The sequence below is a fragment of the Vulpes lagopus genome, chromosome 6 (genome assembly GCF_018345385.1).
Source record: "Vulpes lagopus strain Blue_001 chromosome 6, ASM1834538v1, whole genome shotgun sequence".
Lineage (NCBI taxonomy): Eukaryota > Metazoa > Chordata > Mammalia > Carnivora > Canidae > Vulpes > Vulpes lagopus.
This window is the reverse complement of record NC_054829.1, coordinates 73,908,563-73,924,829: the sequence shown is the minus strand read 5'-3', so window position 1 is coordinate 73,924,829 and position 16,267 is coordinate 73,908,563. Positions and strand designations below refer to the sequence as shown.

Here is a 16,267-nt window from a genome sequence, read left to right as displayed (position 1 = left end):
GCATCGGGCTCCCAGCATGGAGCCTGCTTCTCCCTCTGCCTGTGTCTCTGCCTCTCTCTCTGTGTCTATCATAAATAAATAAATCTTAAAAAGAAAAAAAGAAAAAAAAAGAAAAAAAATAAAGAAAACAGTACAGCAGGGGCAGCCTGGATGGCTCAGTGGTTTAGTGCCACCTTCGGCCCGGGGTGTGATCCTGGAGACCTGGGATTGAGTCCTGCCTTGGGCTCCCTGTGTGGAGCCTGCTTCTCCTCTGCCTTTGTGTCTCCCTCTCTGTGTCTCTCATGAATAAAAAAAGAAAGAAAACAGTTTAGTGGTTCCTCAAAAAATTAAAGATAGAACTATCATTTGATTCAGCAATTCCACTTCTGGGTATATATACAAAGGAAATGAAGTCAGTATCTCTAAGAAATAGCTGCACTCTCATGTTGATTGCAGCATTATTCACAATAGCCATCATATGGAAACAACCTAAATGTCTACTGATGGATGGATAATGGATAAAGAAAAATACATATACACAAAGGAATATTATTCATCCACAAAAGGAAGAAATCCTGCCATTTGTAACAATAGGGATGAACTTTGAGGACATTATGCTAAATAAAATAAGCCATACACAGAAAGACAAATACTGTATGATTTCACTTATATGTGGAATCTAAAAAAAGTTGAGCTTATAGAACTTGAGGATAGAACATTGGTTGCCAAGCACTTGGGCAGGGGTGGGAGAATGAGGAAATGTTGGTCAACAGGTACCATTTCCGGTTATAAGATGAATTGTTTTAGGAATCAAATTTATAGCATGGTGATTATAGATATCATCGTATTGTCTACTTGAAATTTGCTAAAACAGGGTTTTGTATTCTCACCCCATCCCCCCATACACAAGGTAACTATGTGAGCTGATGGGTGTGTTAACTTGATTGTGGTAATTTTTTTACAATATATATGTATGTGAAATCATCACGTTGTATACCCTCAATATATAAAATGTTCATTTACAATTACATCTCAGTAAATTTAGGGAGAATAAAAGAGTTGGTGGGCAGAATAATAATGATCATCATTGTGACCATGTCACTCCCAGATATATTGGCCAAATAGCACAGGTTCCCACCAGTATTTCATATTAACAGAAATTTCTAAAATATAGGGACAACTCTCAACTCCTGCTGTGGGTTGATAGTGACTCAATTAAAGAAGGCTGCAGTAGCACTATTCAGTTTTTGCTTTGAAGAGTTTGCCTTTCTGATGGTTTTTATATCCTATGAAATGCTCCATATTAAGATTTGTCATGTGTGATAGGTAGGCTTTTCTTTCACGAAGTGAGAAAAGGGTGATTTTGCAAAAGGAGTGAGAAAGGAGAACTGGCATTCATGCCTTGATTTTAGGTAGGTTTTCAGACAGATGGTTTTGGGAAAGGAGGCCTGGAAGGGGAAGATCTTGTATCTGAGTCTCTTAAAACTAATTTTGCCCATGTGTTTCTTGGAAGCTTTGTGTGTACACCCAGAATACATCTACCCTAGTTTGGAGAATGCTATTACACAATACAGACATGATTCTTGACCCCACTGTATTATATATAATGTTATGGGAAAGGGAGACAGGTAAAACAGACAAAGAAAAACCAACCCACCATTACAATAGTGTGTGATGAGGGAAGTATGGGCCTTATGAGACTGTCAATGAGGGTCTTCCAAGCTGAGTGGGTGAGGGGAGTGTCAAGAGAGTCTTCTGCAAGAAGATGATATTCAAACTGAGACATGGGAGATAAGGACAATTTAGCCAGGTTGAAGAAGGTGGAAAGGAGGGAAATAAGGAAGGGTGTGCACAAAACACCAAGGCCAGGAGTTCAGTGTGGCTGTTAGTGGAGAGGGAAGGAGTAGGAGCAGGTGCACAGACAACAGCAGGCAAGGAAGAGGATGGAAGACAAAGTGGAGGCCAGCCTTAGGAGGGTCTGCAAGTCATATGCAGGACTTGGAATTTTACCTGGGGTAAGTGGGAGCCCCTGGTTAGGGCAGGAAAGGAAAATCATATTTGTGTATTCTCACAATTGAATTGAAAAGGGAGATGACAAATCCTGAAACCAGCTATTACTCAGTACATTCTTATTTAAAGGTTTCAGCTTGTTTTGTTTTGTTTTTTTTTAATTTCTTGGGAGTTTTCCTTAGGTTTCCTTAGGATAATTTTTGTAATAGAAAGCATTCCAATCATCATTTCACAATATCACATATACTTTAAACTATGGCAAAAATAGCAGCCACAGAACAGAGGGTCACTCTTTTATCTACTGTGTGGGCTGCAAAACAAATTTCCGTATTCCTTTAGGGTACAGAAATCTTCTATTCTCTTTTGAAACATTGATCTAGGGGAAAACTGAATATGCAACATATTTTACTAAACTTCAGGTCAATCTTAATATGGATTATCTCTCAATTACTGAGACTGGATGCACAACATTATCTGTGAAGCACCATCCTAGGCACTGCAGTAATTTTTAATCCTCATTAATCCTCATATCACAGGAACACTAACCTGCTGTCTAGACAAAACTGATAATTTCTATAAGGATTCTTTAAAATTTCATGACCCTTATTTAAAATGACAATAAAACTGTTTAGAGAAAACCCTAAAATTAATAGCTTTCTAGTCAAAATTAACTCATTCATGATGTGCATATTGTGAAGAGTTTTTAAAGATGGTCACTGAATTAGCTAATGAAATTAAAATAGAGAGATTTAGTTTATGCCACTGTTTCCTGATTCACCTGTATGAACTCATTTAAATGCATATTTACTAGGGTACCTAGGTGGCTGAGTCAGTTAAGTGACTCTTGGGTTTGATCTCAGGTCATGATCTCAGGGTCTTGGGATTGAGCCCTGCGTTGGGGGTCCTCACTGAGAGTCAGCTTGAGATTCTCTCTGCCCCTCCCCACTACTCTCTCTTTCTCTAAAATAAATTTTAAAAAATAAAAATAAATCTTTAAAAAAAGTGAATAATACCACTAGGTAAAATAAATAAATAATAAATAAATAAATAAATAAATAAATAAATAAATAAATCTGGGTCTATTTATTCAGTGCAATGAAAGAAGGAGAAATAAAAGAGCACCAGTTCCCCTGATTTTGCACCCTTGGTCAGAGGGCGAGATATTTTCATGAGTTAACTATAATCTATTGGGATAGATGTAGCTGGTAACAGATGCAGTGTTAGGGATTCCAACTGTATCCTTCCGAGGATCCCTATTCCAGCAAAAGCCAAAGGGTGAAGTGGCTTTGTTGTTTTCTCTGAATGAGGAAGACATGCACTGCAGGGTCTTTGACCAGGTCTTCATCCTCCTTCGGTGATTCTTCCTATGCTTCTATAATCCAGAATGGAGGCTTGCTCCTGACTGGTCTGTCTTCTCTATTGCTGCTTCATTAAAAGAGGGAATTCCATTTCTCTCAGGTCCTACTCTCTACATCTACGTTGCTAGTACTATGTATTCACTTGGGAAACAAAGCTTAGAAACTGTTGGAACTGAAACATCCTGGCAGTCAGGTCAGCAGGCTCCAAGAACAAAGTTGGTACTTCTTTAATCCGAATTTATGAACACACCTGATATTTATTCTCCTTTTCTCATCTCCCAGCATGAAAGAACTACAAAAGAAACCCTAAGAAATTCTCTGCTACACATTTATTGTTCTTCTTTTGTTTTTTTTTTTTTTTGTGGCTATTAATTAAAATCTCTTGAAATAGCATCATTGACAATGTAGATTAAAACACAGTCATCCCCAGATCAAAGGGCAAATAGCGCAGAATATTTTTCTTTGAATTGATACCAAAGAAGAAGGTACTTCCATACTTCCTTTAAAAAAAAAGATCTATTTATTTATTTGAGAGAGAGAGAGCAGCAGGAGCGGGGGCGGGGGGGGGGGCAGAGGGAGAGAGGCAGACTCCCCACTGAGCATGGAACTGAGATGGGGCTCAATCAGGCAACTCTGAGATCAGGACCTGAGCTAAAATCAAGAGTCAGACACTTACCCGAGTGAGTTACCCAGTTGCCCCTCCACGCTTCTTTAAGGTGTTGAAAGTGTATGTGAAGAAATTATAGCTGATAAGATAAAAATGGCTTTACTAAAGCCATCTTTGTAAGAATTTAGGGACTGATATACAGGCAATAAATGGCCTTTCACCATACTGCATGTTCATCTATATGAAATCTGAATTAATAGCAAAATATAAGAAAAATGAAGAGAGATATTTTATAGAATGGTAACAAATAGCTTGAAAGGGTATCTAACCTGATAGACTCATCTCTGTCTATGCTGATTTTGTTTATAATATTTGTGTCATAGGTCATTTTTGGCATCATCTGGTGAAATCCCCTCTCTGCCTTCCCTATGACCTTCTGGGTTTGTAATTCTTGGTGTCTACTTCCCTAGAGTGGCATTGGATCCTTCAAATGGGACAGAGCAATTACTCTCCTGAGCTCTCCTAGAGACACAGCTCTAAGGTTTAGTTTGATGTTTCCATAAATGGAAATGAATTCTGTAAGAAGGCCTGTAGTCTTGCTCTCTATAGTTTAATAGGTGGTCTCTCCATTCTTCACCCTCTCCTCTTATTTCTCTTATTAGTACCTTATTCCCAAGAAGCCCTAGAATAGTTAGGGGCTTTTTTCTTGCATGCTGTTTTTTATTGGAAATAGTCAAATCAATTCCATTGCACAAATGTTTACTAAGCTAGATTGAATACACTATGTGGAGTGCCACAGAAATCCTGAGATGGGTAAAACAAGATTGTTGACATGAAAGATTCTATAATTCTGCAAATGATTGTTTTTTAGGTAAATGACTTAATATAGAGTAAAGTTAGTGCCCTAAGGTTCATGCAAATTGCTAAAAATAAGGCAGAGATCACATCTGGGTGAAAAGATGAAGAAAGCTTAATGCAGTGAGAACACAATGTTTGAAATTTGTCTACATGAAGGAAGCGGTAAGAGCAGTGATAGGTACTGACCTCCTTTGGTGGATTATCTCATTTAAAGCTCAAATTTAGGGGATCCCTGGGTGGTGCAGCGGTTTGGCGCCTGCCTTTGGCCCAGGGCGCGATCCTGGAGACCCGGGATCGAATCCCACGTCGGGCTCCCGGTGCATGGAGCCTGCTTCTCCCTCTGCCTGTGTCTCTGCCTCTCTCTCTATCTCTCTGTGACTATCATAAATAAATAAAAATTAAAAAAAAATTTTAAAGCTCAAATTTAGAGATGTAAGAATTATATCCATTTTAGAGACTATGAAACAGAGTGTTTGAAAAATTAAGTAATTTGCTCACAATTACATACCTGAAGAGTAGGGATTTGAATGCAGTGAGTCCAAAGCTTGAAGCTCTTCTTTCCACCATGTTGAGCTGTCTTTAAGTGACAGGAAGGAAAGAAAGCCTTAGAAGGAAGAAAGCACAGGTTCTATTTAGAGAGGCAACCAAGTTTGACTGGAACATGTGGGACATGAGAGAAAGCAGTAGGAAATAAGATTGAGAATGTGTGCCAGGTCTGTATATTAGAAGGATCTTGAATACCAGGGTGAAAATGTTAATATGGTTGGTAGTGAGGACTCTTTAAAAAAAGTTTTAGAGGGATCCCTGGGTGGCGCAGCGGTTTGGCGCCTGCCTTTGGCCCAGGGCGCGATCCTGGAGACCCGGGATCAAATCCCACGTCGGGCTCCCGGTGCATGGAGCCTGCTTCTCCCTCTCCCTGTGTCTCTGCCTCTCTCTCTCTCTCTGTGACTATCATAAATTAAAAAAAATAATAAAATAAAAAAATAAAGATTTAAAAAGGTTTTAGAGCCACAGAGTCAAGAGATGCAAATAAGGAAGAATAATCTGTTAGGTTTGCCCAGGATGGACAGGAAAAGGGAAGACCCTCTCCCTCTTCTGTTATGGAACTTCAGTTAAAAATAATAAGGGCATAAGCAAGGTGGAGGAAGTGAGGATCAGAGGAGAGAGAGAACACAGAAAAATTTTGACTTGAAGACTGCAGAATTTAAGGGATGAAGAAAGAAGAGTTGAAAACGACTCAGCAATTATCAACATGAAAGTATGAAAAAGATGGAATTCCTATTACCTGCAAATCAGAGTAGGATCTCCTTTGGGGAAGAAAGTTGTTATATTGGTTTAGTATAAGCTGAATTTATGGTTCAGATAAGGTAATAACAGCCAATAAAGAGCTGAGAATATGAGTCTGAAGCTCCAGAAAGAAGCCTGGGATGGGGGTGTATATTTAGGGTCATCAGAGTGGAAATGATGATTGAGATTGGGAAGTGAATAGGATCTTGGGGAAAGATCCATACATGAGATGAACCTGGAAAATAAAGATGGTTAGGAGGCAGTTGGTTATTAAACTCTCTCAAACATAATATAAACACTGTATCTGAATTATTAATCATCATGTAGACTCTGCAAAGGCAAAACTTCTTCCATGCTTATGGATGTTAGCTATTTGCTAAAAGTACACACTCTAGAGTACACATTTCAACTGATAACTCTGCTTCATTATTCAGTCATCTTCTGAGCCTCATCTTTACTGTCTGCTTTCATAAAGATTTGTGATATCAAGCATAAATATGAATCCTCTTGAGAGTAAAGCATATTTAATATATATACAATGAATGAAGTTCATCAAAGATGATTTTACATGTTTTGACTTCCTATGTACTGATTTCAAAGCACCTTAAACTTGTTTCAGCTTGTTAGATTAAAAGCTCAAATATATATATGTGTGTGTGTGTGTGTGTGTGTGTGTGTGTGTGTATGCTTACTGACAGCAATGAGCAAAGTATTTGGTAGAAATGATATAAAAAGGAACTTTAGAGAATCATGGTAAGATATCATTATATAATAAAAATATAGTTTAGATATTTTTTCTTTAATGTGCATTTTTTTCTTTTAAATGTGCTATTTTAAATATTAGGACTTGGTGACGTTAAGAAATACAACTTGGTGGAAATATATTAAACATATAATTTAGAAGTGTGAGTTTGTATTTAAAGAAAAATATTTGCCTTTTAAATTTATTTAGCATCTAAGCATTTATTGGGAGATCCTTTATTATTATTATTATTAATTTTTAAATATTTTATTTATTTATTCATGAGAGACACACAAGAGAGAGAGGCAGAGACGCAGGCAGAGGGAGAAGCAGGCTCCATGCAGGGAGCTTGACGTGGGACTTGATCCCGGGTCTCCAGGATCATACCCCGGGCTGAAGGTGGTGCCAAACCGCTGGGCCATTGGGGCTGCCCAGATCCTTAATTATTGTATAGGGACATATGGGGTTCTGAGGCTTAAAACAACACTCAGAATACAGATTCAGTGGAGGCTATTCTGGTCTGCCAGTGTATAGCTTCATGTTTCTGAAACCACACTAACTATACCACAGTTTGTGCCTCTCCTCTAGTCTATTTTCTTTTTCTTTTTTTTTTTTTTGTTGAGGGCAACGTTTGCATATATTGCTCACTGATACATTCTTCTTAACATAAGTGAAGCTATTTTAAGAAATATGAAAAGTTTTTCAAGACATCTGTTTTCAGGGACAGATCACAGGAACAAATACTTTGCAGAGCTGGTTTGTTCTAAAGTCTATCCCAGGAACAGGGGCAGCCAACTTTCATGAGGTACCAAGACATGTTTCAGCAAAAATATTTTCACTTTCCTAAAGTTATATGCTGTTTTCAAGTCCAAATATATTATAAATATCTGATCCTTTTCTGTCAGCAAAAAAGGGAACACTTTTTTTAACTCCAACATTGGTAGTATTTGTGCAGAATGAAGGTAGAATTTTAGTTGTTTTTTTGTATCTCTGAATACAGGTGAAATCAGACCATCTGAAACTGTCCTGCAATTCACATCTTTCAAAGGTCCTTTCCTCCATTCACATGAATTCATCAGAGTCATTGCCGTCCTTACATAAACACAAAGCTGCATCTGAAGATCAAGCGATCATGGAGGCAAACTGAGTAAGGTCTGTATCCCCTCATTTGAAGACTGTTCTCAACTTTCATCAATGATGAATAGCTCCTTAGTTCGTCCATTTCCCGCTTCTTCTTCATCTCTTCCTTTTCTCTCCTTTTCATCTCCTGAATTTGGGCTTTTTTCTCATTCCTCTCTTCCCGGTCTCTGCATTCCTTCTCTGCTGCTAGGTCAGGGAACCGCTCCATTTTGGTCTTTACCAACTGGTTCAGGATCTCATTCACTTTCTTCTCCACAGTCACAATTTTCACATCCTTCTGCCTGTGAAAGCCTATCTGTCCCACATCCATGTCAGCCGTTTTCTTCAGGTTAGCCCACGGTGTATATACCACATTAACGTTGTTCATCTTGCAGCCTTGAATGCTATTCGCCTTCACAAGATGGGCGCAGTCCAGCAGGACTTCCTTTGGAATGTCTTCTATCTTCTCCCCCTTATGTAATCGAAGGTATACATGAGCCGAAGAGAGTTTGTCCACATGAAACCAAATATCTTCAGGCCAGCCATGCTTTATTAGATCTTCATTTTCATATTTATCCTTTCCCATGTAAATAGTGTAAGCTGATGAGTTAACGCTGCTGCTGGTGAAGTAGAACACCATGATCCCGGTGGCGGCGCGCAGCGGCTCCAGGGCGGAACAGCAGCACTCAATTCGCCAGCTCAGGAGACCAGCGCGCGGAGGCCTCTCCTCTAGTCTATTTTCTAGCCTCTTCTCCCAACCTTGGATTATTTGGCTTGTCAGCTCAATTCCTTGCAAAATCTTCTCCTTCTTCCATAATGAACATATTTCTGAATAGCTTTTACATTTGGCTTTTGTTGTTGAAATCTAATTAAGAGTTACTGCTAGTTAAATATGAATTATAAAATAAGATTAATCTGGAATTAGTCTAAGTTAATGAGAAGTTCAGATTCGATCACATTATTTTTATTTACATTCAACTTTTCAAGATTATAACTATTCTTTGTCTTTAAAAAAATCATTAAAAAAAAGAAAAAGAATCATCTGGGGACACCTGGGTAGCTCAGCAGTTAAGCGTCTGCCTTTGGCTCAGGTTGTGATCCCGGAGACCCAGGATCGAGTCCCACATCAAGCTCCCTGCATGGAGCCTGCTTCTCCCTCTGCCTATGTCTCTGCCTCTCTCTCTGTATGTCTCATGAATAAATAAATAAAATCTTTAAAAAAAATCAGTGGTTCTTAAAGAATGGTTTCAGACTAGCAGCATCAGCGTCACCAGGGAGCTAACTGGAATTACAAATTTTTAGGCCCCACTGTACACCTACTGAATCAAAAACTATGCAGTTGGAGTCTAGCAATCTGTAATTTAGAGCCCTTCAAGTAATTCTCATGCATGCTAAAGACTGAAAACTATTGCTATATATGATTTCTATCAATGGGGAAGATGGAGACATATGATCTAATCCTATATGGGCTGTTTAAATCAAGAATCTCAATTTTATACTTAGAATCACTTAATACTCATGGCGAGGTGTCTGGGTGGCTCAGTTGGTTAAGCGTCCAACTCTTGGTTTTGGCTTAGGTCATGATCTCATAGGTTGTGGGATGGAGCCCCCATCCAGCTTTGCGTTTGGTGGGGAGTCTGCGTGAAGATACTCTTCCTTTGCCCCTCTCCCTGTTTTCATGTAGGTGCTTATGTTCACATTCTCTCCCTAAAATAAATAAATAAATCTTTAAAAAATACTCATGGCAAGCTACATGATACACCAATTTAATCAGAATCATTAAGATGTGGATTTTTTAAACATTCCAACTGTAATATCCAGGTTGGGTTGAGAGATGATTGCTTTAAGTCATCAGTAAATCTTCTAGCCAGTGCTACAGATAATAGAATTCTAGTATCCTTTCACTTTGTACTGTTTTAGATCTGACACATTTGCTCGATGTGCTCTAGGACTTGTTGGGAGATATGCCTCATGACTCACTTCTTGTTGGGTATACCAAGAATGCAAGGCCATGACTACTCTTTACCCAGACCATTTCTTATGGTTTTATTTTCAGGGAACATCCTTGAGGAAGGAAATAATGTTTTCTCTGTAGCTGTACCATGAGTAATAGTCTCTTATTTTTGACCCACAAGTCTCATATCTTCTGTCAATATTTGTGAAATAGTTTCAGGCAAATTTACTAGCTTGTAAATAGAGTAAGATCAAATCCTAGATCAGTAGTAATCCATACCAAGCTATTCTCAGTACTCCAGCCTATTTTGTTAGATCTTGCTCTTTAGACCATAGCTGGGCATGGATTCCAAATTTACTCCTATATTTCATTCTTGCCTATAGGGATTCTCCCTCTTGTTACCATTAGCTTCAGTCTACTCAGGATAGGGCTCTCCTAATGGCAACTTTACTCCAGAGACTTTCTGCCTGTCAGTGTCTGCCTTGGGCTACAAACAAGGCCTCACTGAGCCTTAGAAGAGGACCAAAATTTATTTTGTTACAGCATACAAATCTTCTTTGTATTAATAATAATAATATCCTACATATGTATAACATGTTAAAACTATCAGTGTACTTTCATAAAGATCGTCTTATTTGATCTATTTTTCTTTCTTTCTTTTTAAAGATATTATTTATTCATGAGAGACACATAGAGAGAGAGAGGCAGAGATACAGGCAGAGGGAGAAGCTGGCTCCATGCAAGGAGCCCGATACTGGACTCCATCCCAGGTCTCCAGGATCACGCCCTGGGCTGAAGGTGGCGCTAAACCACTGAGCTACTCAAATTGAACACCAATAAAAAATAAATTTATATTAAAAACAAAAATTCTTTAGATATACTAAATAAATAACTAAATAACTAAATAAACAAACAAACCACTGAGCTACCCGGGCTGCCCTTTTATTTCATTTTTAATAACCAGTCTGGTATCTTGCCTGTAACAGGCATGCATTATTTATTTCTTTAAAGAAATGAGTGAATATGCTCACGAATATAGAAATAGATTAAGAGAGGAAAAAGAAAATTCTGTGTTAAAAAAAAAGAAAATTCTGTGTTAAGGTACATAGATAATGTACCTTACCTCGTTGATAAAAGTACCTGAACTATATTAACCATACTTTATCATCAGTCTCTTTGTGATTAACATCATCAGAAGTTGTATTACGTGAATTCATACATTGTATTGTTTTGTTAGAATGATTTATTTTCATCTCCTTAAAGAGCCTCCATACTACAAAGACAAAGGTATGTTATCAAGACAATCAACAGCTTTTGTTGATTATCTGCCTTAATTAATGTATTGTTTTCATTTTGTCCTTTTGGATTGTCTTCTTATCTTGTCTCTGATTTGTACCATTATTCCTTCTGGCAACTTGCTGATAACATGCCCCGAGAAGGAATGAGGGTGACTTGTCTGCTCTTTAAGCTTATCAGTGCATCCAGACAAATCAATCCCATCCCTCCTGCTACTCAGGGACACTCAGCTAGGCTTGGTTACTCTCATGGTAGGGCCATCCCCTAAATCACATTCAGAAGTAGTTTCCTGTTGCTTGGGAGCTAAGCCTGGGAGGAAAGGGAGATTTTAGGAAATGTGAATCTTCAATTAACCTACAGCATAGTGATGAAGTTTTGGAATATAGGTGAGGTCCAGAGCCAACGACCAAGAAAGAATTCTTGAGATGTCTTTGGTGCAAAATGGTGGGTTTATTAAAGCAGGGGACAGGATCCTTGGGCAGGAAGAGGGAGCTGCCCCATACTTGTGAGGGGTGGCTAATTATATACCCAGGAGTTTGGGGAAGGTAGGCAAAAGGGAGTCCCAAAAGGATTTTCATAAGCTAAGGAGGACCTACCAGACACTGAAGGCCTTGACTTTGCCAAGTTAAAGATTGTTTTTCCCTCCAGCCAGGCATTACCATTTAGACTCCTGAGGAATGTCACAGGTATCCCACCCTGGGTGGGAGTTATTTGTGAGATAACAGCTGTGCTTTGTCCTCAGCTAGCCCTGCTCTCTCATCAGTAGAATGGTTTGAAGAGAATGGACAAAATAAAGACTATCTGGCTTTAGCTTTGCTCTCTCTGATTTATTCTCCACCTCCCAGCTCTGCCCTTGGGTGAGTTTAGATATCCTAGAGGGGCATTAAAATTACAGGATTATTATTAAAAATAAAAAGAGGACTAGAGCAATTAAACAGAAAGTTCGATTAATAAACACAGTCTTATGTCTCCCTTTACTGTCAGTAGGAGAATTTTGCTTTCCATGAATAACCTAAATAAATATGTCAAGTCTTCACTTGATTTTTTTCCACATCAGAGAGAAAAGTAGTGAAAGGCATTGAATGGGCTTCTGAGGAGTCCAGCTGGGAACCCTGTCCTCAGCCTCCAGCCTAGAGGCAGGTAGTTTGCTTCTACTTAAGAAGCAAAGATTATGCCCATTGACTTCTAAGAACATCTCACAGGTTTAAAGTAAAAGTGACAAGGTCATCGAACATTTTCAGACAATATACTTTGCTGTTTTGTTGTTGTTATACATGGAAATCAACAAGAGTTCAGATATCTTTAAAAGTCTTTTAAGTTGCCATTGGAAACCTGAGTATTTTTGAAAAATATAAAAATATGCATTTTGGGAATATAGATTCCATACTGAGAAGGGGCAGGATGAAAAAGAGTGTCCTCACTATGGTGATCATAAAATCATTTTTTGATTGACTAAGGGGATGTCATTGAATCATAATTTATTACTAATAGGAATTGGATTTAACACAACATCATGTGGAACTGGTGAGAGGGAGTCTTTTTTATGTCAAACTTTTAGGAAGATAATCTCACCAAAAAGGCAAAGTGAGATTATCTGTTTCATCTTTCCCGTTGATGCAGTATGAGGCACATCAAAAGATAAAGCGTTCCAGAAACAAACAAACAGAAAAGAAGGATGACTTTAGACCTTGTAGAGAAACCAGAGAGCCTTCAGGCAGAACAAAAAGAGAAATTAAAAGCCATATACCTCACAACTAGAGGTTCCATTTCTTACGTGTAAGCAGCTGCAGCAAGAATTTACAGCACATATTGGATGGGAGGAAAGATCATTAAATTCTATACCACTAACAACAGGTTTCAGAAGCAACAGGAGTTGTTTATGGATAATCTTTAAATAAAACTGGCTTTGAACAATTGCAGTTGGATAACCTAAGAATATTGGTATTTATTTCAATTCCTGATTTTAAAAAATTATAGCAAGTCTCTTATGAGATATGAATAGTGTGGAATACAGAGGAAGTTAGTTTACAGTAAAATGCCTGGGTGATAAATAATGAAAAATATCATTTAATTTATGGATCATTTTCTTATCTCCTGCCTGAAGTTAAGAGTATAACTTGTTCATTAGCTTGAAATAATCGAGTGAAATCACATAATATTATTTGTAAGGTTTTGGCCATCCATAATCATATCCAATTCAACTTCACTACATAGTTTTTTCATTCCATAGCTTAGATCCAATCACTATCCATGTTTAACTCAGGATTTTTTAAAGTAAAGAAAGAATTCCTTTAAATATTTTAGTTATAGGAATTGAGTAAAACCAGCTGACAGTTTCAATCAAGATTTGTACTGACAAAGGTCAGAAGTAGTATGTCATCCCCCAACTCTCCTGAAAGTAGGGAGGGGCCTTGAAAGGCTATTTCTCTTTGGCTGTGGTGTTTCTTAGTTTAGCTTTTCTCCAAGCAAGTTGTATTTGCCTGTGTTTGAAAGGCTGTTCTCTGCATGTTCTTTCCTCATGTCTTATATAATTACCATTTTAAACGATCAGTTTCCTATTTCACAAGATATATTGTGTTATAACAATATCTTTGTCTTTTAAGTACTTTAAACCCTTCTCATGTCCTCAGTGCATAATTAAGCATGACTTCCTGTTCAGTTTTGATGGTTTCTGAAATATTTTCCTTAGAACTGAGATGAAATGTTTGTAATAGTTCTGTTTAAAGTTTTTTTTTTTTTTTTTGTAAAAATCTTTATAACTTGTATAGGGGGAACAAAAAAAACCGAAAACAAACAAACAAACAAAAAACGGTGTTCAGAATGTTATGCTCCATGGTAAAATATGCTAACTTAAAGAGTTTGTATCAAAGATAAATTTACAGAGCATCAGTCATATTTACCAGCAAAGTGCCACTGGTAAATTTTAATTTCAAAAAAAGTAACAAACTGAAATTTTAGAATAAAAAGTATTGAGAATTGATGTCTGAGAAAAAAGATCTATGGTATCCATGAACAACTTATGTCTTCAAAAGAAACAGAAAAATACATCAACATTTAACCAAAACTAACTAATTAGAGTAGGACTTTTTCAAGTTAGATATCAGGACTCCTTTAGACTCTTCAGAATTATTGAAAATCACAGAGAACATCTATTGTTATATCTCTCAGTATCACATTAGAAATTAAAACTGAGAAAATTTCAAATACAAACATAAAACAATAATACATTTCTTTGACAGAATGACAGTTTTATTCCATGTCGTGTAGCCTCTAGAAAACCCTATTGTATGTTCACTTATGAAAAAATGAGAATGAAAAAGGCAAATAATATCTTAGCATTATTAAGAAAATATTTAAAAAAAGAAAATATATTTTTAAAAAATATTTATTTATTCATGAGACACACACACACACACACACACACACACACACACACACAGGCAGAGAGACACAGGCAGAGGGAGAAGCAGGCTCCATGCAGGGAGCCCGACGTGGGACTCCATCCCGGTTCTCCAGGATCACACCCTGGGCTGAAGGCGGCACCAAACCGCTGAGCCACCCAGGCTGCCCAGAAAATATTCTTTTTTTTTTTTTTAATAATAAATTTATTTTTTAATTGGTGTTCAGTTTGCCAACATACAGAATAACACCCAGTGCTCATCCTGTCAAGTGCCCCCCTCAGTGCTCACCACCCAGTCACCCCCATCCCCAGCCCTCCTCCCTTTCCACCACCCCTAGTTCCGTTTCCCAGAGTTAGGAGTCTTCCATGTTCTGTCTCCCTTTCTGATATTTCCTACCCATTCCAGAAAATATTCTTAATGAAGCCTCTGATACGGTCTTGAGGATCCTCAGAGACCATATGTCAGTCTGTCAATGAAGCAGAAATCAAGATGTTTGGATCCCTAGTAGATATGTAATCAAAATGCCATGGGGATACAGAGAAGGGGAGTAATTTGTATCAGTTAGTGTTAAAAATTATTATCATGCTCTTGATATTAATCTCCAACTGAGTCTAGATTACAATAAAAAGCAAATAGTTAAACTAAATAAAGGTACTAGTTTTTGCCAAGTAATTCAGTTCATGAAATGAAGGTATTCCCCTGCCACCTGGTGGCAATGTATCCTAATTATAGGGATTGAAGAAGTTTTTAAATGGTGCACAATTACAGTGCATCTTCAGTGCAGATTCAGAACTGACTGTGTAATCTATTCATCAAACACTACAGAATTATACTTGGAACCTCTGAAACATGCCAACTTACAATAAACAGTCCCCTAATGCAGTAAAAGCAATTACGTTAAAACCAACCATATTTTAAAGAACCAATAATTATGCAGAATTTTCTCACTGTGTTGAATACAATTGGTGCTCAGTATTTCAGGGTGGCAAAAAGAAGAGCTTTCCTCGTTTTTCTCTAATGCATTTTCTCAAGCCTGGGGAAAAAAGAGAAAAAGGCAGTAAGAGGGATCTGTAACCTGACCACCATTAGATTTTGCGCACTCAGTCTAGGGGAGTTGAGAATATGCCCTAAAGAAGATCAGGATAATGGCCTCACTGATTCACACTCCATTTGGGAATGTATGTTGCTGCAGTAATGTGAAGCTGTTTGGCACATGGATACCTGAAAAGAGAGAGATGGGAATGTTGGAGGGCCAAAAGAACTTTGAGCCTAATAAATACGATAGGTTGATATGGGTTTATGTAAAGCTACTTTCCTTCCTCCCCTCTTTATAGTCTAAAACATTGTTAATTGTACTGTATTTTTTTTCTTTTTTTTTTTGTACTGTATTTTTCAACAGGACCATAAAAATAGTTTTTATCTTTTTACTGGTCAGTCTTGAACTTTTGTGAATCAGTAACTCATGATTTTTGTAAACTTTTAACATTCTTCTCAATACTTGCAAGTATGATGTAGCATAGTGCTGTGATCATCAACCTGGAGATATGTGCCTTTCCAAGATACTTAAGCGTGATTGGTTTTTAGACAGTAAATTTCCTTATACTTTACTTCCATGTGTAGTTTTCCCCCCAAATTGATATGCTTGGAAACAAGCCT

At 37.7% G+C, this 16,267-nt stretch overlaps 2 protein-coding genes across 5 annotated transcripts in view; both read right to left on the bottom strand.

The window, feature by feature from the left end:
* The window catches only part of LOC121492842 (rho GTPase-activating protein 20-like), a 549,286-nt gene that overhangs the window by 366,151 nt on the left and 166,868 nt on the right, over positions 1-16,267 (bottom strand). The window lies entirely within an intron of this gene.
* Positions 7,935-8,679, bottom strand: LOC121492608 (coiled-coil domain-containing protein 25-like). Its single transcript, XM_041757841.1, has one exon. It carries the CDS (start codon positions 8,598-8,600, stop codon positions 7,935-7,937), a length of 666 nt encoding a protein of 221 aa, XP_041613775.1. The 5' UTR covers positions 8,601-8,679.